This window comes from Tetrao urogallus, assembly GCF_951394365.1.
Source record: "Tetrao urogallus genome assembly, chromosome: 6".
Taxonomy (NCBI): domain Eukaryota; kingdom Metazoa; phylum Chordata; class Aves; order Galliformes; family Phasianidae; genus Tetrao; species Tetrao urogallus.
This window is the reverse complement of record NC_136819.1, coordinates 8,127,894-8,153,434: the sequence shown is the minus strand read 5'-3', so window position 1 is coordinate 8,153,434 and position 25,541 is coordinate 8,127,894. Positions and strand designations below refer to the sequence as shown.

Here is a 25,541-nt window from a genome sequence, read left to right as displayed (position 1 = left end):
AAAAAAAAAACAAAAAACAGGTGTGCATGGATGGATATGCAGGTGAATAAAAATGCATTTGAAGTGTGGTGATGTAACCACCCTTTATTACCTGGCAATAGCATATATATGATGAGGCTACAATTAATTTGAGTTGGCTCACCAGTTTGAACAAGGTGCTGACAGGGAGCATGGTGAGAGCCCTCATGGTTCGCTCCAGGTTTCTCTGTGCCAGATGTAGTGGGGCAGCCCAAATGGCAGCCTGCTGCTGTTGTGTCCTGTGGGTGGGATCAGGGAGCATGATTGTGAAAGCATTCACTTATCAAATCTGAAGCAGAGCAAAAGCCGAGCCAAATGAAAATCCACAGCAAGTTCATATCACCACAGCTTTGCTTTGTGGATAAAATACTACTTGCATATGAACTCAGCATTTCAAAGCAGCATTCCCATGTCTGCCATAAGCTAGGCCTTATGCGTGTCTATAAGATCCTTTCAGCTGAATGCAGTATTAATTTAAAGTCATACTTCTCTATATGTTCCCAGATCAAAAAAGAAAAAAAAGGAAAAAAAAAAAAAAAAAAAAAAGTAGCATATCTAGTTCTGACTTTAGGGTACAGAAAAAAAATGAATGTTGTAACTGTCCTCAAAAAGAATCATCATAAATGGAAAAACTTTTCAAAACAACCTGCAGACAACAGTCCAGGGAACACAAGTGTTGCTTTGAGCCAGAGAGCAAACTCCAGGACGTGCGGAGCAGTGGTGGCAGCCTGGGCTCGTTATGCTTTTAACTGATGGCAGTTGGATGAATAAAGCTTTTCCCCAGGGCATATACTAACTGCACACAACAAATACTCATTGATGTCAGCTAACCGATGCCACCAGCTTGTGAAAACACAACGATTATTAGCTGATTTAGAAATATCCTCGCGGTAATTTCATTTCACTTATTACGCCTAATGGATAGCTAGGTATTTGCATGAAGCGTGTGTGGCTTTTTGCCTGAATTGTTAATCGAGCGATTAAGTGGGGAGTGAAAGCGGTGCCTCCAGCTGACACACCGCTGCCCCGGGTGCCTCCCGCACCAGCTCCCGAGCCGCAGCACATCAGCTGCTTCAAAGAGGCTTCTCTCTTAGGCTACTCATCTGCAAATCAAAGGAGGATTAGTACGGGCTATGTCACCTTTCTTCGCCCCCGTTTTCTATAGCGGTTGTATTTTTTCTGTTGAAACAGACATCGCCATGCCCGCCACCCTCACACTCCCTCACACGGCGGCTCTGGCGGTAACCCACGGGCTGCTTAGCAAAGCGTGCTCCAGGGAGACGCGTGCATGCCTGCAGCCTGCACGAGGCTATCGAGCGGCACTGTCACTTGGGCAGCTGATCAGAGTGCAGAAACACCTGCCTGCAGCGCCCACCCCTCCAGAGCCGCCACGTGCGAGCAGCTACCGACGAGTTCCCACGACTCCGACCGAGCGGCCCTGAGCTCCGGCGGTCGGCGCCCTGCCGCTCCGCCCCGAGGCCCAGCCCCGCTCGGGCTGCCGGGCTGCGCCCTTCCCGTGCCAAAGCTGCGCCTCCGCCCGCACCCGAGTTGCGGTGCGGCGAGGCTTTTCGCCGAGCGGGTCGGCCCTCGCCGGAGCCCGAGGTGAGCCGAGCCGCAGGAAGGCGCGAGCGGTGGCGGGGTGGGAAGGCCGTCCCCCGGCGGGACAGGTGAGGGCGGAGGGGCGCAGCCGCCGGCGGAGGCGCGTGGCGAAGGGCGGGCGGGAGGCAGGGCAGGAGCGGGAGAGCGGAGCGGAGCTGCCTCAAATGCCTGGAATAATTCCGCTTCCGTTCAGAGCCGGGAGCGGCCTCCCACGGCTCCGGGGCCTCGTAGCCGCCTCCTCCATCCCCGAGCGCCGGCCCGGCCGCCATGGCATCGTCCCCCCAGAAGTCCCCTTCTTCCCCCAAATCTCCCACCCCGAAATCGCCCCCGTCCAGAAAAAAGGATGACTCCTTCCTGGGCAAGCTCGGCGGCACGCTGGCGAGGAGGAAAAAAGCCAAAGAAGGTAAGAATCGCGGGTCCGCGCGTTTCCTGGGAGTTACCTCGGGACGGGGAGGGGGGTGGGAGGAGACAGGGGGAGAGGAAAGGCTCGGGGGAGCGGAGGAAGGGGCTGACGGGCGGACGCGGGTGGGGTGGGCAGGCGAGCGGCGAAGGGAGGAGCGCCGCGTCGCCCCGGGAAGCCGCTGGGGCCGGGCGGGGAGCGCCGCTCGCGGTGGCGGCGTGGGGACGCGGAGCGCGGGCCGGGAGACGCGGAGCCGCTGCGGCCGTGGGGCCGGGCCGTGCGGATCGGCCGAGAGGGCCGGGCGGCTCCGAGTTCGTCCCGCGGGCCGGGGAGGGCCGGGCGGGGCGGCCGTAGGGCCGCGCGCAAGAGCGGGCCGTATCCCCGCGGCCGTCCGGATGGCGGGCGGGGCGGGGCGGGGTTCGGCCCGCTGCTCTGCGTGCGTCTGAGGCTGTGGTGCGAGCAGCGTGCGGATTGCTGTGCGCGCTGTCCGTTGGTGCGTGTTGGAGTGCGGCCCGCCGTGGGCACGGCGCTGTGGGAAAGCAGGGTGACGCACACAGCTTGCAGCAGCGCTCCGAGGCTGGACCTGCTCGTTCTGTGTCCGGCTGGGAGCCTTTGCCTGTAGTGGAGCTCGAAAAACGCTGAGCCGTCAGTCGGGTTCTTTGTCCGTATATGAATTAATACCACCCTCTGCTGCATCTGCCGATTTAGAATCCCATGAGGCAGAGAACTGGAATTTAGCCTTACTCACCCATCGTTTTTGTTGCTGATTTTAATTTGAACTCGATGCCAAGGTAGCAGTCACTTCAAAACTGTTTTTGAAGTCTGCAACCTCTTTGCTTGCAAGGGGGAGAGACGTTCCGCTCAGCAGACCCTGCTTCTGAAGTACATAGCTGGGTAGTGAAGCAGCACGGCATTTCAAAGAGGCACCTGTCAAGTGCCTCTCCGCCAAAGCTCTGGGGCAGTACAGCCCCTTACTCTGTGTCTGTCGTGTCTTCTTTCTAGATGTGCTGTCTTGCTTTTCAATTAAAATGCACGTTGCACAGCTGCACTCACATTGTTTGGCTTTTTCTGGTCATTGCGAATGACTCAGAAGTTGGTGAAATGGTCAGCAGTGGCAAAGTGTGCTGGTTGTCCTCTTCTTACGTTACCTCCAGAGAGTAGTGATGAACATGAGTGGCACTGGAGTAGAAAACAAATCTGTGATGAGGCTGCATTGTAGGTGCATTTAGAGATCTTTAACCTATTTGTAATTGATTTAGTATGCGCAGTATTCGTATAAATAAGGCTCTTTTCCTCAGAGACAGAGAGCACTAAGTCACAGCTCTCCAGGAAGCTGTTAGAGACGGCACAGTTACTCTTATCCACAATCTTTTAATCTTACAAAAATAAATAAATTAATAAATAAAAATGTATTCTGTGAAACTGTGTTTCTTCTCAGGAGTTCTGTGTCTGTATTAAAGTCACTGACTAAAACTTGTATCTGTCACTTCATTATCTCATCATGTTACTATTTGCCCTTTTGCAAAGTCGGAACACGTTAGTGTTTTCCTTTGTGTTTCCCAGTTTTCTAACTTTTATTTAACAGTATTTCAGAGAATTATTTTGCAACTTGGCAGGGAATTTATTTGAAGAAAGATAAGTCATTAAAGTCTCCATAACATCCTGTGTGTTTCCACATGTATTTAACTGTTGTATGTCCAGTGGAAGCGAGGTATGTTAGTGAGATTGGAAGCACCATCCATCTGTTGTATGGTGTATACCAATTATGTTTTAGTGCAGTCTGTGCTATGTATGTAGTTAATTAGTGTAGATGACCTATTATTGTATGTATGTAGCATTTGTGTTTGTGCTATCAGCAGGCATTTTGATCACTGTCAAAGTGATGCTTTGGGTAACCTAAGATACAGTTACTCAAGATAGCACAGACTACGTTGGTAGGGATTAGTCATGCATTGAAACATAATATTTAGTTGCAGTGTGTTTTACAGGGCATTTCATGAGATCTAAAATTTGGAGCAAAGATTTGTTATTTTCTGTCGCGTAGGGTCTTGGTTTTCATTTACAGTACTTCATCTGCTGTCATCTTAGGATGAGAACACTGTCATTCATGAGAGCGTGAAGCAGCTGTGACTTTAGATAGCATAAATATGTTGTTTAAGTAACAAAACCCACAAACTCTAAACTGTGTTTGGAATAGCTTTTTAATCTTACGAAAAAATGCTGAGATACTACTGGAATATCTGATGATCTGATAGTTGATTTACAGCTGAGCCATCGTGTCCCAGAATTCTGTACTTGGTGAGATTCTGTCCTTTTCGTTCCTGAAAACCATTCCAAGACTGAGATGACTCTTATCTGCTTCTAAGGAGCCCAGGGGGTGCTGAGCAGGAGCATAAGGTGTTCAGTGGGCCTCTATGTATTCCTCAAAACCAACAGCAAATCACACAATTTGGTAGCAGTTTGTACTGTGTATTAAGCCTATCTTCATACAAGGCAAGGAGCGAACGTGATGACCTCGTTTTCTGCACATGAAGGTGTGTGCTATGTTATCTTATGAATTTTAGGTGGCGGGTTCAGGTTGTCCTCCTTGAGTTTGCCTGGTTTGGCAATTACAGATGCAGAATTTTCACTCTTCATAATAGCTTATCGTAGTAGAGAATGTAAAGAATTGGCCTCTGACACACTTATAAGTCTGTGACACTTTCAGGAACGAAGAACAAAGATCAGAATTACTTAAACTGTGTAGGAGCAGATGGGAAACGGGCAGCTTGGGCCAGTAAATTGAGTAGAGAGCAATTACTGCTTGTGGTGTGGGCTCAGTCAATTTTCCAATTGATATGACATCAGTTTCAGAAATTTGACTGCTCTTCATCCTAGTTTAGTTGCTGTTGATGGGCAGGAAAAGGAACCAGTGTTCTAGCTTCTGGCTGTGATATTTCTTTGGCGTGTTCTGTTTTGATTTCAGTTGGGTATGTGAGGTCACAGGAGTAGTGTTTTTGTGTGTGCCCAAGGGACGAGTATGTTAACAGCTTAAGAATCTTGTAGACTTGGCTAATTCTTGAAAATATCATTCAGCTTCTCAATCTTCACTTTGTTGCAGTCATGCATTTGAAAAAAATGATACTGAGAACAAAGTGAAGACTACCAATGAAGCCTAAGCACAGGGTGCTGGGAGCATCTGAGGTACTTGAAGTAAAATTTGTGTCTTTCTGGAATCTGTGATTGAAGTGCTTTGATGTGTGACTGACAGAGCTCACACTTCCAGCTGGCTGCGGGTGCTTACCAAAGAAACAAGGCTTTTTGGTACACAAGTGCCCTATGTTAGCTGAGATATTTGGCTTATTTTCTTTGGATCTGTTTCTGTGACTTGTCTTTGAGTAGTGCAGGAGAAAATTTGTTGAAGAATTTGTTGGGCCGTGAGGAGCCAGACGAGGTTTAACAAAAAAGCAAGTGTAGAGTCTTGCATCTAGAGAGGGATAACAACATGTGCCAGTACAGGCTGGGGGCTGACCTGCTGGAGACGAGCTCTGCAGAGAAGGACCTGGATGTTCCTGTGGATGACAGGTTGGCCATGAGCCAGCAGTGTGCCCTTGTGGCCAAGACCAATGGGATTCTGGGTGCACTAAAAAGAGCGTGGCCAGCAGGTCGAGGGAGGTGATCCTCCCCTTCTACTCTGCCCTGGTGAGGCCTCATCTGGAGTACTGCGTCCAGTTCTGGGCTCCCTGGTACAAAGTAGGAAGGGATCTCCTGGAAAGAGTCCAGCAGAAGGCCACAAAGATTTGAAAGGGCCTGGAGCATCTCCCATGCGAGGAAAGGCTGAGTGAACTGGGTCTGTTCAGCCTTGAGAAAAGAAGACTGAGAGGGGATTTGATCGATGCCTATAAACATCTAAAGTGTGGAAGGCAAAGGGACGATGCCAGACTTATTTCAGCAGCGCATGGCCAAAAGATGAGGGGAAACGGCCACAATCTGAAGTATAGGAAGTTTCACACAAATGTGTGTAAGAATTTCACAGTGTGGGTGACGGAGCTGACCGGAGAGGTTGAGGAATCTCCTTCTCTGGAGACATTCAGGACCTGTCTGGACGCCTGCCTGTGCAACCTGGCCTAGGGAGTCTGCTTTGCAGGAGGTTGGACTGGATCATCTCTAGAGGTCCCTTCCAGCACCTACAATTCTGTGACTGAAAAATCTCTGTCAGTAGACATGTTCTGCTCACCTGCTTGTTTTTTGTGGGGGTTATTCTAGATCAGCATAAATACTTTGTAGGTGTATTCTTTGCTGCTGCTGTCACTTGATACTGTACCTAATATGTGGATTGGAAGAAGAACTGTCAACTCTACTGTTACACTTGCTAATATCCATTGGTAACATGTAGCACAAATGAAAATGGGCTTCTGTGTGCTCATTCCATCCCCGTGCCTTGCAGGCACGTGCTGTATTTCCTTTGAGGAGGAAATGTCATGGGGAAAACTTTATCAGCACCTTTCTATCTCTGCTTTCTGTTTGTACCACAGCGTACCGGCACGTCGGGGCTGGGCTTTCCTGCACCATCAGGATAGCTGTTGCTTTGATGTCTGCCTTAATGTGTTCTACCTCCAACCTCACTGCATAACAAGTGAAATGTGTGCATAATCTTCTTTCCCTGCTGCTGCTGCACACCACGTTCATATGTCCCCAGTGTACTGGCAGGGCATCACAGCCAGCTGTGCATCTGGTGCTGGGCACAGCCTGCCCCTCTGCCCCTGGAGGAATACTGCCTTGGTGCCAGTCCCAGAAAGCAGATGGAATACTTCTGCTGAATGGGAGGAACGGGAAAGTGGAAAGAGAAGCAGAGGGAAGGCTCACCTGCTTCTTTGTTGTCATTGTGTCGCTGGGAGCCTTTCTAAGCACAAGGGCAGGGCTTAGGAAAAAAGTAAGGAAGAAACTAATCGGGAGGAGAGCAGTTGTTTTTGTTTTCAATCCTTTGAAACCAAATCTCAGGATAGCTGGAGGGGGTCCTCTGCTCTGAGGGTTGAAAGGATCGCTAGTGTTTCAGTGCCTGTGAAACACTTCTGTCAGCGTAGACAGAAAACTCAACTGTTGCTTATGTTGTGATGGCAGTAGCCCTCCCGGCACAGCTCTTGGGCCTGGATTAAGTGGCAGCACTGGTGGTTAGCTGGTGTCCCCTGCTCTGCTGGGTGCGCACAGGTGCAGGAGCAACTGCTGTGGCTTTTGGGTCTGCCTCTCTCCTGCCTGGCTGCCTCCTCCCTCTGCAGCTGTGCTCTCCGCAACCAACAGGAACTGATGAGCACTGAGATGCAATTCACTGTGAGGTGTTACTGCTCATGCACTAAGTCAAGGGCTGTGCATTGGGTCAGGCACTATACTTTCACAAACTGTGGCAATAGCCCCCGTGCACAGTAATTTATGACCCAGAGTTCTTCGTCTGTATGCCTCGCATATTTTTATAGCTTTTTTCCTCCTATTATCTGCATTTTAATATTTCTGACTTTTCAGTTTTGCTAGAACTTGTCATGATCTCATTGCAACGTTTGTTTTATCTAGTTCCTTCTCTCTTTGGTTTTGGATTCAGGAAACTCGGCTTCTGTGGGATCTTTCTGTTTGTTTGGTTTCATAGGCTTCAGGAGTTTCAAAGATGTGAAAATCTTGCTTCTGACTGCATTTCTGAATTTCAGAAGTCACAGCTCATTCCTAAATTATTCTAAAAAATGTTACTGTTTTCACTAGATTTTCGGTCACAAAATTCCTGAACAGCAGGAAGGTTTGCCAAGGGAAGAATTTTGCCTCTTCCTGTTTTGGTATTCAGAACTCGCTTCTGGCAGGTGCCAGGGTCTGGGCTGTGCTGACCCAGGATGGCCAGTAACTTGGGTTAATCTCTGAATGCCTGCACGTGGCCATCAAGCCACTGTGTTTGCATTTGACTTACATTATGTGGGTAAGATAGCTGCTACAGAAACATGCCTTGTGCTTCCTGTATTTTCCCAATTTCAGTGGTTTCTCAATTCTCAGCAACTCTGTAGGTTTCACACAGAATAAAACTAAATCTTTAGTCAGTAGGTTAAGGGAAGGAGGTGGGCCACAAGCTGCCAGTTGGACTGTGATGCAGAGACTGGCAAGCTTGGGTGCAGGTTCTCCGAACAGTGGATATTGGAGGGGGACCTCTGGAGATCATCCCAAGTTGGAGTGCTCCTGTTCAACAAGCTCATGCCTCTGGCTGGCCAGGTATGGTGAAGGTGTGGTGACAGCATCGCCTTTTGTCAATACTTTTTGGTCTCTGCTGTAGTTGACTAGATGAATACCAATTATCTAGATGAAAGGTAGAAAAAAGATGAAAGTGCTGAAGTAAAGTCAACATTAAACAAGCAGGTGAAGAGCTTCCAGTGCTTCCAAATTACAGGACAGAACTGTGGTGAGAAGAGCTAGCTAGATACCATTTTAGCCTGATGTGCCTTTATCTCCATGTTAACTTTTTGTTTACATCTCCAGACTTAAAATATTCTATCTCCAATACCAGGTGTGCACAGAAATATTCAATCAGTCTTCAACATGAAGATAACTATAACAAAGTGAAGCTGTAGAACAGAATAAAGATGTCCTCACTTTCATCCTCAGTAAAGTGAGCATGCTGTTAAGAAAATCTGTAGTTGTAGGTTTGTAGTATTTTCCTTAGCATTTAAGGAATCTGCCCTGAAGGTAAGAGAAGAGCCCAAGACTCTAGCCAGAGAGAAGTTCTCTCTGGGTTGAGTTAGTTTGTGAGGTTCTAAATCTTGAAAACCTCCAGCCTAAACCCAGCTTCCTCTAAGGGTCAGTCTGTACTTCTATGAGGGTCCCTTGAACTGCATATCTGGGATATATCTTTTTTCTTTTCCCTCTTTTATGTCTTCTGCAACCACTAAGCCACATCCCATGGAGAATGAATAGTTGAATATGGGACTTTCTGCCTTTCTCACTGACATTGAGGTAAGGACAGTGGGTTCTGTTGTTACTTTACTGTAACTACAATCAAATGCTTCTTAGTTTAACCCGTAGTTCTGCAGTCTTTTTCAGCAAAATGCTGATGCTGCTGGAGGTGAAGTCACTAGTTGCAGAAGCACAGTTCTTTATAAAGAGAAGTTCTACAAATGCAGTAGTTGAGGTGTTGTTTAAATATTGGTGCTTTCCCATCTACAGCTTCTGTTCTCTTCCTCCTCACACCAGTTCCTCGTGTGGTGATGTTGATTTGTGTTACTCATGATAGGCTCTTAACTAAAATGCAAGTGAAACCAGAAAGAGATGCACGTTGACAGGACAGCTGACACCGTGCTAGGTACAGTCAGTGCTGTGCTGGAAGCAGCGTGATGCCACTTTTATGAGAGAGGAGGAGGTGGAAAGCAGGATATTTTGTGGTACTTTACTGTTTCACATGCAGTTCTTCCAGTACAGGCTGGGGTGAGACTGAGGCTTTGTGTGCTGTGTTCCTGATGCCTTACTTCTCCAGCTCCTGGCAGATCTGGTACTTTTTGAGTACAAGGGAGTAGAAGCTTTTTAACCTGCTGCTCTTCACTGTGCTGCTTGATGAAAGGACACTTGGAACCTTGCTCTGTATTTGTGTTGTCGCACAGCTTATGTTTGGTGTGTTAATACTTATTAATAGATAACATGACTTGGTTTTAATATGCTTAGCCCTCGTGGGACTGGGTGTGTGTGCATGTGTGCTGAGTGAGCCAGTGAGTTAATTCATTTTGGTGACCAGGCTGAAGCACGAACAAAAAATGTCTTGGACCAAAAGCAAAATCAAAGCAGCAGCCCTATGTGGATCCTTAGCCTTCCATGCAGCTATCCCTTGGCAACCTACGCTCAGGCCAGAGAAAACCAAGGACCGTGGAAAAAAAAATAATTAAAAAAAGAGAAACGGGAATGTGAGTGGTCAGGAGCGAGTTACTGAGTTGTATTGGCAGAGCTGTATTAGGAAGATTAGCCACCATCTGTTCCCCCTAATCCTGCACCTGGCTCTGCACTGTGCCTCTGTTCAACCAAGTGATGGTCTTACTCAGTATTGAAGATTGGCAGGGTTAAGTAACAAGACTCTGCAGTCTCCCAAATGCGCTGCTTCTTGTTTTGTAGAAGCCTGTCTGAAATAACTGCACGTGGTGCCGTGAGATGTTCTTACTCAAGTGGATTTAATGCAGAATTCAAGATAGCACACTGGTCATGATCTTGCAATACTGCTGTTCTTCTAGACTGTTCGTTTCTCCTCATGATTTCTGATTCATGTATGTATTAACCAGTGCATAGTTTACCATTATTGGGTAATATCTTGTTGATCTCGTTTTTCTTGATTATTTTTGCAAAAGAAAATTCCTGGAATATTTCTGCGAGGCGTTCTTGGTAGCTGGAGTCATTGGCGAGTCCTTTTGGCTCCTCTGATTGTGCTTCACGTAGATCTGATGGTGCCCTTCCTGTTGCACGCTCTGGCAGAGCAAGCGGTCTGTGGCACTGAGCCAGCGCTGGGTGGGCTTAGCCTTAACTAGTGGTGCACCTATGGAATGCCACTTGGAAAAACGGAATTGAGAGAGGGTGCAGGAACTCAGGGCTCAGGAGGGCTTGTTTTCCTGGAATCATGGGCAGGCTGAGGCTTGGGTACTAAGCAGCTGTGGGAGTATTGCGGGCCGCATGGCTCAGCAAACAAGCAGGCATCGTTGTTCGCAAGTAGACAAGACTATAGACAGCCTCAAGACTGCATGTGCTGCAAAAGTGGGCGTTAAGGTCAGAATTTCCCAGACAAGGATGTCTAAATTGCCATGCCCTACTTATCCAACTGTGAGCTGGATTAATGAAAGGGAGAGTTGAGGCGGAGAAGTACTTTGGGTGCATTTACTGGGAGAAGAGAGAGATGTTTTCTTTTGTATCTGTACAGGTGGCCCTTTTGAAGCAAGCCAAAATAAGCTTCCTCACCTGGGTAACGGCCTGAATAGGTTGGCAGGGTGTGAATCCATTTTCAATGTCTGTAAAGAAAAGCATAACGCTCTGCCAGCACACGGCCTTCCATTTATTTTTTTCTTCCTAAGTTTCTTAGCCCATCGAGTCAGGCTGGGGCCTAATAATGTGTTTTTTTTTTTTCTCATAACAGCAGGCAGTTTTAAAGCAGCAAACTATTAGCAGTGAGATATTGGTTTAGAGGAACACTAGTGCACGGGGAATTCTAGAGCAAACGAGGCAGCGCTGTCAGTGGTTCAGATTGTTCTTAATTACAATAATGACATTATAGGAGCTGCGGTTGCTGCTGGGCACAAAAGAAGATAATGATAATGTCAGGGCGCTCGGAGTAAATGCAGCATAACGTATTGCAGCACCGGATCCAAAAGATGATACACCTAACTTGTCGCAGGGGTGCGCGAGGGAGAAGAATGGGAAGGGGCCGGAGCGGTTTTGTTGTAACGACGCAGTTCAGGGCCGCAGTTCTGTCAAGTCAAACACGCAGCAGAGCAGTTGGAGCTCTCCGTCGCAGCTCAGGAGGCGGCTCGGCTCGGCTCGGCTGGGCTCGGCTCGGGCTGCCCGTGCTGCCGTGCCGCCCCGCTCCCCCGGCGCAGGGTGCAGGTGCGCCGCGGGGCACAAGGTGGCTCCAGCTGCCGGGGGAAGCAGCCGCCGCGGGAGCCCGGGCCGCCCTACGCTTCTCCCGTGTCGTTCTCGAACTGCTTCTCCCGGCGGGTTTTGTCAGACGCTGTGAGCTAAGTTGCTTTGTCTGAGTCCAGGGTGGCAGCTCCACGTCGAGGCCTCATCCCCGTGCTGAGCTGCGGAGACAGACTGTGGAGTCAGAGCTTCGTAAGAAAAACACTGAGAACCTGATGGGTGATGGGTGAGGGAGAAGCGGGATTAGAGGATCAACGTAATACCTCGAGTTGCTTGCCGGCCTGCAGTCTGCAACAGCAATATTTTTGTTTTCAGAGTCTTTTAAAAGTGAATTATTTTGCCATTTCTATTTCCAACATAACAGTAATTGCTGACAGCCCCTCCTTACACAGAGTGCTTTCATCCACACCTTTCTGAGTATCCAGGGATTTTTGTGGGTCAGGACAAAGTAAATATTTGTTTTATCCCTACTATCTCTGGAGAAACTGAGGCAGGAAAGATTCATTGACTTGATATGGCTCATGTGCCAATCTGCAGCTTACAAGGTGGAAACAAAGCAGTGCTTCCCTTTCTGAATTTGTCTTTGATTTTGCTTCCTTATTTTTTTTTAACTTGTTTTTGAATTCTCTTTTGCACGCCTTGATATAAAACTGAACTTCCTCTCTACATACACATATAAAAACGAGTTCACTTGGTACTTAATTTTTCTGTGTGTGAATTAGGCAGAAAATCTGTAGGATGTACTTTTTTTTTTTTTAATTTGCTTTACACACTGCTGCAGCAGGCATTACATTGGATAGATATCTAAAGAAATGCTATTTCATAATTAGCTCCTTACCCCTATTAAAAAAGAGGGGGATTTGAGTAAGAGGTCTAAGATGTTTTGTTTCCTAATAATCTCTCTTGAAAAAATAACAGCCATTAGAGTCAGAAATCTGAATCTGCCACATTGCTTATTTTAAGTCTAAAAGCATGTAGTTTTCCTCTCTGACGTTCAAGAGAGCAAAATAGATGAGCCAGAATTACTGCTACTACCTGCAGTTGATATTAAAAACAAGACAGTACAAAGCCCCCGTGGAATTACTAGGTACTTATGTTTGCAGTTTTCCAAACTGCAACAAACTGATCTTGTCAGAAGTTAACTGGGGGCAGGAGTACAATGAGTAACTCCCCAGATCTAATCCCCTTGTTCTTCATTCAGACTGACACCCCTTAAGGTCAAAGAAGGCTTTGCCTGAATAAGGAATGCAACAACTAGCCCTGGTCCTAGTACATATAGGGCCAGATTGTGGGTCACAGCCAGCTTAGAAGCGTCTAGCTCCAGCGAGCCCACATCTTGTGCATAATAGGCAGATCCTTCACACTTTGCTGCCATCCTTTATTAACACGTCAAATACAGAAGGAAAAAACTTATTATGTATTATGGCTGTTCAGAATCTTATGAGCGTATTTTTTTGTTTTGTGTTTCTGAGCTGAAAGGATGCAAATGTGGCTTCAGAAACATCACCCTGTTGTCACGAGAGCGTAAAGAAAATAGAAGTAATCAAAAGTTGGAACTAAATTCTTGGCCAATTAATAAATCTGCAGTCACAGAATAGAAGGTCTGTGGGCTGGAGCTGGCTCTTAACTTAATGTTAACTTACATTTAATTAGCCAGACCAGATGGAAGCTAGCTAAGCTTTGCATGAAGGCTTGTGGGGAAAAAGGCGTAATCTTCCATTTTGTTAAAGGAACTAATACCACAGATTAAAGGTTGGTGTTCTTTTCAGAATTTGAAGAGTGGATTCACAGTGGCTGATGGCAAGAAATAGCTTGAGCACTAACAAATTAGCTTAACCCCTAGATGACTAGTAGACAGCTTTGTTTCATTCGGCTCCCCAGTTCAAACCATTGGTCTCCAATTTTGGGAATAAATCCCAGAGGAATAAGAATGCTTGTATTTTATTCTTCCATCAGGAAAGTAGACCTCAATGTAGGCAGCTACATAAAAATGAAATTTTGGGTAAAGTTTTCTCATTCAACTGAGTAAAATTACACACTGTTCAGATGCCAAGTGCCTGTGATCAGTCTAATAGACTTCTTAATTCCTTGCTTAACAATAACAGACAAGTCAGGTAGAGGAGTCAAGAAACCATTCATGTGCATGAAGAGTTACAGATATGGATCAAGCCTGAGTGCACTGAGCTTAAGGTCTGTATCAGCTACAAACTATTATAGGGCTTGAAAATGGAGAAGAGTGAGGGAAATTGTTTTGTCAGGTATGCTGAGTTTTAAGTGTAGCTACAAGAAGTGACACCTCTTCAAAACATGGTAATTAAATTTGATTAAAAAAAAGAAAACCAGAAACTCAGAAAGAAGGGGCTAGGTTATGCTAATTGCTCGAGTGTTTAACCAGTCTTTGGGAGTGCTTCCCTGTGATTTCAGCAAGGCAGTAGAGACTTCTTTCTGGTCTGAAGTAACATCCACAGCAGAAAAACAAAGAAAGATAGCATTGCTCTGAAACGTCCAATGCCATCTTGCTTGCAGAAAGTAAGGAAAGTCTCCAGTAGCTGATAAGTATTTTGACTTTGATATGTCATCTTTGCATATCTTGCTTACAGGGGATATACTTATGCCGAGTTTAGTGTGGGAGAGAGGGGCAGCAAAGCACCTGTCTTCTGAATAAGGTTTGTGTCTGTCTGAATTTGAGCAGCTGTTTTCAAGTCCAGCACTAGAGAATTAGATATCTAGTGGACTTTACCAGCTAGGATTCAGGCACCTGTAGGGCTGATAACTGTCTTTTCAACACCCAAATACATACAATATCCAGATACCTAAAAAGATACTTAAGTTCCCACAAATGTTTCTTAGTCTAATGCAGGATATTTTAAAACACATAAAAGCAAGCCTTTTGAAGCTTCCTGGAGCTTTCTTATATTGCATAAAACTTTTTTGCTACTAGACTGTCTTGCTTAGATTGTCACATCTGAACTTTCCCATAGCGGCCAAAAAATCCATTACCATTTGATGGCTGCATCACTTAAGTAAAATTATGTGGATGAGATCAGGACAGTTCTTGTGAAGAGTTAGAGTATCTCACAAATCTTAGTTAATTATCTGTACTTGCTGACAGTCCCGGGAGAGAAGACTGGGGAACTGAAAGAACATGGAAACTGCAACCTGTTCATGATTGCCATGTGTGGATCCATGTAGGGTATGCTCAGGTGAGGAAATCTCTGCTGTTTGCTGTAGCATTCTCAGAGCATGGATGAACACAGACCCACGCTCTGCAAAATGCACAAATGCAATGAAACAGTTTTAGGGCAAAAAGCCTTTCTGCTGTATCAGCTGAACTGGAGCACATATGGGTTTGGAATCCTACCAAGTACTTTGAGAGTTTTTTTCACATGTATGCGTGTTAATGATTTGCTCTCTTTTTCATTTCTAAATAATTATATCCTGGGGACGTAAGACAAAGAATTTTTCTGATCACTATTTGCTAGACCACATTCATCTACAGTTACTGAATGGTGGCATTGAAGACACCACAGTTATTTTCCATTTTGTGTTATTGACATATTTCAAATGCTGCTTGGTGACAAAATACTTGAAGGGAAATAGTAAGTTTAAAAAACAATTTAGTTGCAAATGATGGAAGTAACACCACGTGGCTTTGGAAAACCCAGAAAAGTGTAAAAGTGCGCAGTGCACTTTCTGGAGAACTGTGGGTATTGTGCAAATATTTATATATTTTCCTGGCTGAGTGAAACTTAATGCTATGCATCTTAACAGCAACTTCTGTTTTCATATAAATTCCCATTGCGTTTGGAGAGTGTAGTGGAGCCCAGTAGGACTTGTCCCAACAAGTACATCTGCAGAGAATGTTTAGGAACAGGGCCGTTCGTTTACCCTTGGTAGCCACGTGTTGGAAATTGTCAGGTGAGAATCATGGCCTGTTTTTTTAAGGGCATAAGTAACTCCAACTTCTGTGTTTAATAAACCTCTATTACAAAAAGCATTGTAGAAACCAGAGTTTGGGAACTGATCTTTTCATGGAAGTATAGTGCAGTGTGAAACTTGCCAAAAACTAATGGATCGTTTGCAGGAAATTGAAATTTAAAGTGGATGAGTCAGTCTACTGCAAGGCTGAACAGTTTCCACTGAACTTAAATAATGAATGCCAAGACCCAGAGACAGCACAATCAGCTACAGCAGTTTTCTTCAGTTGCTTCAGCCAGACACTGCAGTGCAGTCTGTGTTTAGCAGAGTTCCCCTTGTCTTACAGTTAGTTTACCAGGCTTTAAAAGCATTCTCGTGCATCCTTCTTGCCATTGCTGAAACCCTTGCAGAAGAAGCAGCAGCTCAAGCTTTTTTTAAAATTATTTTATTTGTTTTTTTACTACAGCATGTGGGTCAGAATGTGCAGTTTCTGCTTCCAGGGACTTCATCTGCAGAATGCCACTACCGTTTTTCATTACTTCATTCTCCAGAAAAGGTGGAGATTGCTTCTTTGTTCAGAAGTGGTCTCAGTTAGCTTCATTCTCTCTAAAAGGAGACAGGTTGTTTACTTACTGTGTGCAAAGATTCTGATATGCTTAATGAAATCAAACATTAGGAGGAAAGAGAGAAAGAAATGATTGTTTCTAGTTTGGACAAATCACGTGCTCAGAGCATATTTATGCAGCACCACTTTAGACTTTTACTTAGTACCTGGGCCCAAAATGAACTCTTTGTAGGAATTCAAGAAGAAATGAAGTGTACATGTATGTGTATGTGGCTTAGATTTCTTTAATGTGAGCTATTGTACTTGAAGCCTGTGCCCATAGAGAGTGGCTGAGGACATGAATGATCTTCTGGTGAATCCTCAGTTCTTTACTTTTGCAGAGAGAGTCCTGTTCTCCATCTGGCATCAGTAGTGGCACCGCATGAATGTTTCTGAACTGAAGAGTCTCTGGGCTTTAGGCTTCTGGGTTCATACAGAACTGAAGGTAGTTGATGTCTCTCCGTTCATTCACAGTGGGTCATGGGTATAATTATTTTCTCACATCTGCCATCTAAATAGAAATGTTAAATCTGGATTGTTTACATTAATTTAAGATTTCTCTTAATTATTTTTTTATTATTATTATTTTTATTTTAAGTAGTGACTGTCTCTCTCTAGTAAAGAAAGAGAGACATAAAAACAGGTTAGCACAGGCCAGAGCAGCATAGCACTTGCATACCAGGGATGTGCAGCTGGAGAGGAGTTTGAGAAGAGTGTGAACACATATGGTGGCTCTTCAGAATGCTTTACCAGCCTCCAACAATTTGTCTTGTGCAAGTCCTTGCATGCACATCTACCGGACTTTCTCCAAATACCTATGTTGGGTGAATTTTCCCGTTTGACAGCTGACTGCATGGCGTTGTTGACACCTTCAGTGAGTTGTGCGAGGAGTTTCTCAGTTTTGCCATGAGCTTTTTTGAGATGCATCCCTTAATATAAATTGTGTGTATTTATTTATTGAAATACTGCTTTTTGACTGTGTGTCCCCTGTTCGCCTTCTGTAGTGAATGATCACATGGTTCTGAGGATGTGTGATTTCGTGTGCACAGCAAGGCATTAGAAAGCAGGACTGCCTTTGTCTTCAGTTTGAGCACTACTGCTGTAGTTCCATTAGCCCTACAAGCAGAGTGAAGGACAGAGTCCTGCTCTCATTGTAAATCCTGGGTGTTAGGCCATCCAAAGTGTTTATGTGATTGTAGAAGATCGGAGCTCAGAGAACTGATGTAAGTTAGAACTAACCTTTGGTAGTGATTGATTACTTTTAATCTGAGGCTCTTCCCTGATGTAATTTGTCATAAGGACCTGTGAATGCTTGTGCAAGAGATGATGGATGATAATGTGGGAGTGAGAACGAGCAACGAGTTTGGGAACAAGGTGTGATGAAAGCAGTGCTCATGGAATGGCACTGCTTCCTGCATCAGATTTGAATACTTGTGTGCCTCAGTTTCTAGCTACACAAAATGGAGTGAAAATGAGAGTTTCTTTTCAAGGAGCTTTTTAGTTGAAAAATGTTACGGGTTAAGTGTGAATGTGATGAAAGACGCTGGAGACTAGGATGCTTTGGCAGGAAAACGGCCATTGGGGTATGACTGGTTTCCGTTTGTTTTGGAAAAGTTGTGCACAAAAGAACTTGAATTCAGATAAATTTTTCCCTCTTTTTTGAAGGGGCTTTGGGAAGGGCATGCATGGAAGGGCACTGGAGTTACTGTTTCACTGTATGATATTCCTTCTCTGAGAAATGTTACATTTTTGGCTGGTGTGCAGGAAGAACTCACCAGATAGGGTTAATTATTACAGTGCAAGCGACTGAGGATTTAAATATGAATTGTAGCTTTTTGACCCTATTAATCATAGAACTGCCTGACCTATCTTGGTTACTGTAACAAAGCTCCTTTTTTTTAATGATGAGTCATGAGCATATTTTAAATTAGATTTCTTTGAAAATAAAGAAGTGCCATGATTGCATCTGAAAAACATTTTCTAAGCTAAGAATTTAGCATATGTATGTCAGCATACAGTGCAGGGGGCTTACAGTAAACTAGCTTAAATGAGGACTAGATCCAAATAAGAGCAGACTTGTGGAGAGAGTCTGTGGGCACGTTTTGGGGAGTGGCAGGAAAACTTCTGCTATAGGGGAAGGTTCACTCGTGGGCACTTTACCTACAAACCAGCTTGGGTGATGTTTCTGTTTAAAGCAAAATGTAGGATTTAAAGCAAGGAACCAATGATTGTGAAAATTAATTCTTGTGTTGTTTACTCTACAAGAAAAGCTCCAACTATGCTCTAATTCATTTGCTTTGCTTTCCAAAAATATTTTTAGAAATTAAATAAAAAAACATTAAAGTACTTCACGAGAACAGTTGTGGGGTATTTTTTAATTATTTTTTAATTATTTTTATTTTTTAATATTGCCATTAAAACTACTTTGGAGAGAAGAAAAAGCCCTCTGGAGAAGCAAAGCCCTGCCCTCTGTTACAGCCCAGCAAGACGGGCCGTTAACCCGCTCTGTGCACAGCACTTGTGGAGTTGCAGCAGAGAGAAGACTGACCGAAGCCCGACAACATTTAATTCCAACTGTTGCTCAGTTGCAAAAAGTGCATTTTGGAGTCTGTAGGCCTTTAAATGCATGAGGATATTTAACTCCTCCGTGCCTACAGCGGCCCGCTCTGTGCCTCAGCCTTTCCCAGGCCTCGGTGTTCGCCCTGCCGGCTCGCCTTCTGCAAGCGAGTTTTGTTCCAGCCTTGCTCCGGCGTGTTTTTCTCCCATGGAACGGCTTGTTAATTTATCTACCAGATAAGCAGTTGCGCACAATTAAAAGCCTTCTTTGGTCGTGTTCGCCCTCACCCCTCCCACGTGTTTTCCTGCCATTCTGGTGACCCTTCTTTGACTTTTGTTACCTTTTAAGAAGTGGCGGGATGGGGCGTTGGGTTGAGTTGTGAAATACTTAACCCTCCTGTCTCCTCTCGGAAACACAGCTCTGTACGCACAGCTGGCACGCAGCTTCTTGCAGAGCTTTTTAGAGGGCTTTTTGTAGATAAATGTGACGTCTGAATGCCCGTCTCCAGCTTGGATTGCCGTAAATGTAGGACACAAAAAGGGTGAAATAAGAAAACGAATTTCCTTACGCTCCAGATCCCACGTATCTCCAGGAGCTCTACTTCTAGTGCTTTAAAAATGATTTTTGGATAAAAAAAAAATCCGCTGTGGGGTTCCGCACTTTATTCAAGGAGTTAAAAGTCTGGGGCTGCGCTTGATGAGCCAGATGGTCTTTAACAGTAACATTGTTCATATTGTTTAGATTATCCTGTTGCAAGTACAGTGCCTCGTTTACCTTTTATGGAAGAAAGTGTGGAAAATTGACCACAGATGTAAGTAACCAAGAATGATGGCTGAGGCAATTCTAACCAGGCCTCCCTCTCTAACACGCCTGATCCTGCAGATAAAAATAAATAGAGAAATGGGCGGCAGCATGAGAAATATCTAATGTTACCTATTTAAGTGTTTAATTTGAGCCCTGTGAGCTACTAAAATCTTTATTTTCTTAGACTGAGATTTCTTCATGTTGAGCTGGTTTCAGTCTTTCAGTGTAGGCAACCTGAATGTGGATTTGTATCCAGGTACTAAGTAGCACATCATTATAATTTTTTTCCATCCTGTTTAAAAAAAAAAAAAAAGGAGGGGGGGAGGGGAAGGCACAGGAGAATCCAGCTACACTGACCTCAAACCACTCTCTATGGTCCAAAAATCTTCATGAGAAGATTAGTACCCATTTTGTGCTATAATGAGAGCACAAATTCTCCGTTAATGATGATTTGATTGGTATCAGAAGTAAAGGCTGTGCCAAATTAATTAGAGGTAGTTCTATTGTTCCTCCTAATAATGGAGTGCAGAGTCTGTGAGGCATCTTGCAAGACAGTTTCAGAATGAAATGAACTTTTTTAGACAGGTACTTCTTTTGTGCAGTATCTAGAATTGGAAAGTTCAGTGCTTAAACAGAACAAAGAGAAATGAAAGCAATAAAGCCCTGTTTTATAAAGTCCTTTTGTCTCCTATCACTTTTCTTTCTCTCCCTCGTTTCCTTCCTCTTATTAGGAGCTGCTGTTAAACTGCATTTACTTACGCAAGTGGTCTCCTCTGGAGCCCCTAAGCTGATAGCGCTGCATTTGCATGCAGGTGCTGCTGGGGCGGCTCTCAGCCTCTGCCTGCCCTTTTCTCCCTGCTCTGGCAAAGTAAAGAGAGCTGTAATTATAAACCAAGAGGTTTACTGTGTGAGTGCTCAGAACCTGGAAATCTCCTGTTTGTTCATCAGAGCAGGCTGGCTGGCTGGTACTCTTCAACAAAATGATAGACTCCTTTCATTGTTAAAGGCGACATCTTCACTTTATGGCAGTAAGCTTCCATTGAAGCCTTGAATCATCTAGGAGGTATTTTCTCTTGCCAGTGTGGTACTTTTGAACTTAATTCTGACAGCACCAGTTTCTAGAAGCATAGACTGAGCAGATTCTTTTCGCGGTGTTTTTAAAATACGTCCTTAGAAAATTGCCTGAGAAGATTTTTACAGAACTCACAAGAGACCACTAAGGGCTACACAACATACGACATTACTAATGTGAAGCCAACTTTTTCCTTCTGAGGAGCAAACAGACTTCTGAGGCAGAACGTTCAGTCAATCTAAGGTGCCAGTATGTGGGCCATGAGAGCTAATAGTCCTTACGTTTTTTTAGTACCTGCATTCAAAATATGATAAATTTAATTGGGCACGTGGAAGGTTGTTTTTTAAGTGTTTAACTTTTGGTTCAGCTCCCTGTGGGACCCAGAAAAGTCCTACTGGACACACCAGCTCTGGCTCCGGGCCCTGGGTTGTAGGGTAGGGAAGGGGAAAGCCACAGAAGTGCAGGTGGGGAGGAATTGGCAGCAGCAGCACTGAGGTGAGAGAGTGGAAGGGTGACAACATCCAAGGGCTGGGGTGACAGCCAGATGTACAAGGTGACAGGTGACCAGCTTTGTTTCGGAATGAAGGGCTGATCAAAAGGTGGTGCCCTGGTGTGTTTGTGGAGCTTATTCAGACAGAGTAGGGGGCTGACTGCAGCTTGTGTGTGGGAGCCAGCAGCCCCGATTGCTGACCCTGGTTCTGTTCTGAGGCTGCAGGCAAATTCTCATTTTTGTTTGTTTTCCATAAAACAGTAATAACGATCGTTATCTGCATCAGAGTGATATGATGAGGATTACAGGGCCACTGTAGTTCTTTAACAACTGGGATTTGTTGACCCTTGTTTGTGCCCAGAGTCAGCAGATGCTTACCCCAGTAACAAGCGCGAGGTTTTACTTTGCTCCTGTTAATGCCATAGAGCAACCACAGCTATAGAAAAAGGGCTTGAACGCTATCCTGGCTGCCTTAACAGACTTGTTAATAGCAATTGGTCTGCACAAGTGACTAAGGACAGTGTTTACCTGACTTGCATTCTAGTACTAATGAAAATGGATGTATGTGAAGAAAGGCAGGAGTTTTGAGTCTGTGGTTATGTCTGGAGAGCTAATAGGGAATCTAGGATTAATTTGTTCACAAACGTAATGTTTCATAGAGTTCTGAAAGTGAGTTTGGAGCTCTCTGGGAGATCAGGTTTTGTGCTTGATATGAAGAATCATTCAGCCAAGAATTCTCACCCATCTTTATCTCATTCAGACTAAAAATAAATACTCAGATGAATTAAAGTCTGTATTTCAGAATGGAGTTTTAAAGCAGGGTGTAGTGGTATTATGATTTCTCTTATTGGTGTTCTGCATCATAACATAATGGCTTTCTAAGCATGGATATAAATTTCCATCTAGATTAATCTGCCAACTTAAGATTTGCAATAGCCCAGAGATTGCCCATTAGATAAAGCGGAAATACTGATCACTGCCAGTACACTAGAGAAGCTCAGATAGGAACAGTTCTTATTTGTTCAGGGCCAATTGAATAGAGAACAGGGGAACAGAAGTGCCACCCCAGGCAGTCAGGACTTCTATGTGCTAGATAGTTTTGATTTTGCTGTTACAAACTATCCTATGTGCTGACAATGTGTAGCCTCTATAGGATTTAGCTGTAGGAATAGATCTCTTTTTACTCACTTAAAGGATTATTTGGTAAATTTTTACAGAAAGAGGGCAAAGAGTGCTTAATCAGTTACAGCTAACCACGATAGTAATTCCTGACTTGGTCTCTAGAGGGTAATCTAAAAGAAGAGGTGGAAGTCAACATGACACAAACATTTATAGTAGCTTGGTTTTTATACCATTACTGTTGGTCTTACAGGTCTCCATCAGAAAAGAAACAGATCATCTGTTTAAACCCAGTGAGACCTGCCTCTTAAACTTGTCTTCCAAGTGATGTGATGTATATTGTGTCAAATAGATCATGGAAAACACAGGTTTTTGGTGGACCCAACACCCAGCCAATAATGCACAGAGAAACTGAAAAGAAGCTTCTTTTGCTAGCTCTCATCAAAGCAGACTGTGAATCCAGCTAGGAGCCCTGTGAGACCGCGTGGTAAAGTGTTAGGTCACCCAGGTAATGACCATCAGATGGCTCCTTGAATGGACCATGCGCTTGGAACACTGACACCAACATTTCTAGGATTAAAATTCAGACTCAGGGATTTAGAATCAGTAGCAGAGTTACATAGTGGGCTGGAGACTTACCTTTCTCACTGCTCCAGAGTGTGCCCACGTAAGGAAGTGCTGTAAACTCTTGGAGACAGCTGTCCAGCCCACAGATGCTTGCATGCAGTTCTGTAATGTCCTGCGGGAGTTTGGAAACAGTCCTGCTTGATTTGGAATCACCTGATTGGCTTAGTCAGTGGTGCTGACAGTGACAGTACAGCACCAAACAGCAGTGTACATAATGGTCTGACTTGAAAAAGTGCCGGCAAGTTAGAGTGCTGAAAGTGGAATGGAATAGTCTGTGTGATGGACAAGAAGACGTTTGTTTTGCTGTGCCTACGTGGTAGTTTGACTTGTTGCTCTGCATCTGTTTGTGTGTGTAGGGCTGGAGGGGTGGAGTTGTGAATACAAAAGACTTTGCAGCAGAACACAAGCCCTAAGCTCAAAAAAACATTACTTGATTTGTTGAACATACTGAGATCTGCATTAAAAAATATGAGCTCTGCTTAAAAATTAGATACTTTTATTTATAAAGTGTTGTACCCTACTACTCCTTGTTTTTGACAGATATGCTGGGAATTTCCTTTTTCGCAAACAATGCCTGGTAGAAGCATGTTTCCGTGACTAAAGCTATGATGAGAGCATCTGCCTTGTCTGGTTCCAGGAATAACCTACACATCAGCTATGTTCTGCCAAGAACACAGGGACTGGCTATTGAGATGAATGGTTTTGGTTAATATGCACCACAAATTAGGCAGAAAAGATGCCTATGCATTTTAGTTCATAGATAATTATCAAGAAATTGTGTTTGGAGAAAAATAATGTATGGTTGGGGAATAGAAATGTAAGCCTTGAACTTCCTATCCTTAAAATATAAATCACTGCAAGTTCCAAAGTGCTTGCATGACTCATATGCGAAGGTCATAGACCAAATTTGCTGATGGAGGCAGGATGAAACAAACTCAGCTGCATTTTTATGATACTTTTCCTGCTGCTCCCAGTGTTTTATTTACCCAAAGTAATACAATTTTCCAGAGAAGTGTAGCAGCTCCAACATATGGAACTGCTATCCAGTTCACTACATAGGTGCAAAATGGCTTGGGAATGGCGGTGTGTCAATAAATAGCTTACTGCACGTCAGGGAAAGTAGTCTCACAGGAGCCAGCTTGCCAGCTTGGCAATATTCTAGCAAAGGAGATCGCAGGATGGAATTGGTGTATTAATGCGGTTTAGCGAATAGAACCCAGACCTAAAGGAAATCCAACTCAAGTAACACAAAGACTAAATGGAAGGCAGGGAGAGAGTAAGAATGAGGGGCTTGTTCGTGTGCAGGTCTATATATCAAGGATTTTTTCTTTACCCTGGCACAAACCGTGTGTCTGTTTTGGACCCTCTTGTAAATCATTACTTTTTCTTAGGAAACAATAACATAACACTGAGCAAACTATTCAGTAACTGATTGTGCTGCCTTTACTCTTGCTGAGTAATGTTTTCGTACTATGAGAGAGATCAGCAGGAGTTAGGATCGAGGTCTGATCTGCAGACTGGTTTTATGTCGCTGATCTTTTGCTGACTTTTAAGTCTTGTCTCTGTTTTTGGAAGCGTCGTTGAGTTTAGATTTCAATCCAGTGTTATTTACACAGAAAATGAGAGGAGAGTAATTCCAGCATTAGGTCTGAAATATCAGCATGTAACAGCGAGCCAGGCTCTGGTGAAGGTTTCACACCTGAGTAAAACCTGGTTTGATGGCAGGGAGTGGCTCTTGTTGTTTGAGGCTGCCTTACCCAGCCTTCACATGTGCTGTTTGCACCTACATTTGTTGTAAAGGTACTGTGTATGATATAAGCTGTAAAGAAGTCTGTATATTTATAGCTGGAACATCATTCTCTTTCGTCTGTGCGTTTATGAAAAAAGCTGCCTGCCTGCAGTTGGTAACACTTGTGCCTTGAAGATGTGCTGCAAAGATCAGTAATGTGCTGGGGGAGCCGTGGGCCCCCCAGATCTTGTCAGCATCTCTTAAGCCACCTGTCGTCATAATATAAGTGATGGGATTTTGTTTTTGTCAACTGATTTTTTGCAGTTGCCAGTTAGGTCTAGTCGGAATTGCCCCTTCTAAATGACATTTGTCAGTGTTCACCTGTGTTATCTGGGAGAGATGCAGTTTGATAATTGCACATCTGTAAATATAACTGTGATGTTTGTCCCCCCCTCCCTTTCATTACACAGCCTGTTTGAGGGTAATTCACTTTTGGATTTTAGCTCTGGTAAATAAGGAAGAGAGAGGAGGTTACGTTGATGTCAGCATTGATGTCGGCATAAAGATTAAAATTAAGGTGTCCAGGAAGGCAAGCTTTAGCCAATAGCACCTGTTTTGGAAGATCACAATTAAATCTTCACATTTCAGTTTTGCTAAGTGAATAGTGCACTGCTTGGGCAGCATCTTGGCATTGCTTCACAGGGCTTCATTCTGGTTGTGAAAGCGATGCAGAGGGGCCTTAAACCAAGGCTGCTGGAGCAGCTGGGAATTTCCTAAGCGCAGGGAAATCTCAGCCTAAGATGGGAAAGTTGCACGTCATACATGTCCTCACTTACGTAGACTGTGGAAGGTGAAGGGCTTTTCAGTGAGTTTGACAATTGGATTTCAGAAAGTGCAGCAGACCCCTGAGACCTTCAGTGACAAAGCAGTGTCATTCACACCCTGAGCCACCCTTGAAGTCCCAAATACCAGCCTCACATCATCCATGTGAGAAG

General features: G+C 44.5%; 1 protein-coding gene across 1 annotated transcript in view; it reads left to right on the top strand.

The window, feature by feature from the left end:
- Positions 1 to 1,884: 1,884 nt before the first annotated feature.
- PARVA (parvin alpha) overlaps positions 1,885 to 25,541 on the top strand; it is a gene marked incomplete at both ends in the record, with an annotated part of 58,500 nt that continues 34,843 nt past the window's right edge. Inside the window, one exon of the mRNA XM_079537035.1 lies at positions 1,885 to 2,020. Within this exon, the coding sequence (XP_079393161.1) occupies positions 1,885 to 2,020 (136 nt within the window). The remainder of the gene's footprint in view (positions 2,021 to 25,541) is intronic.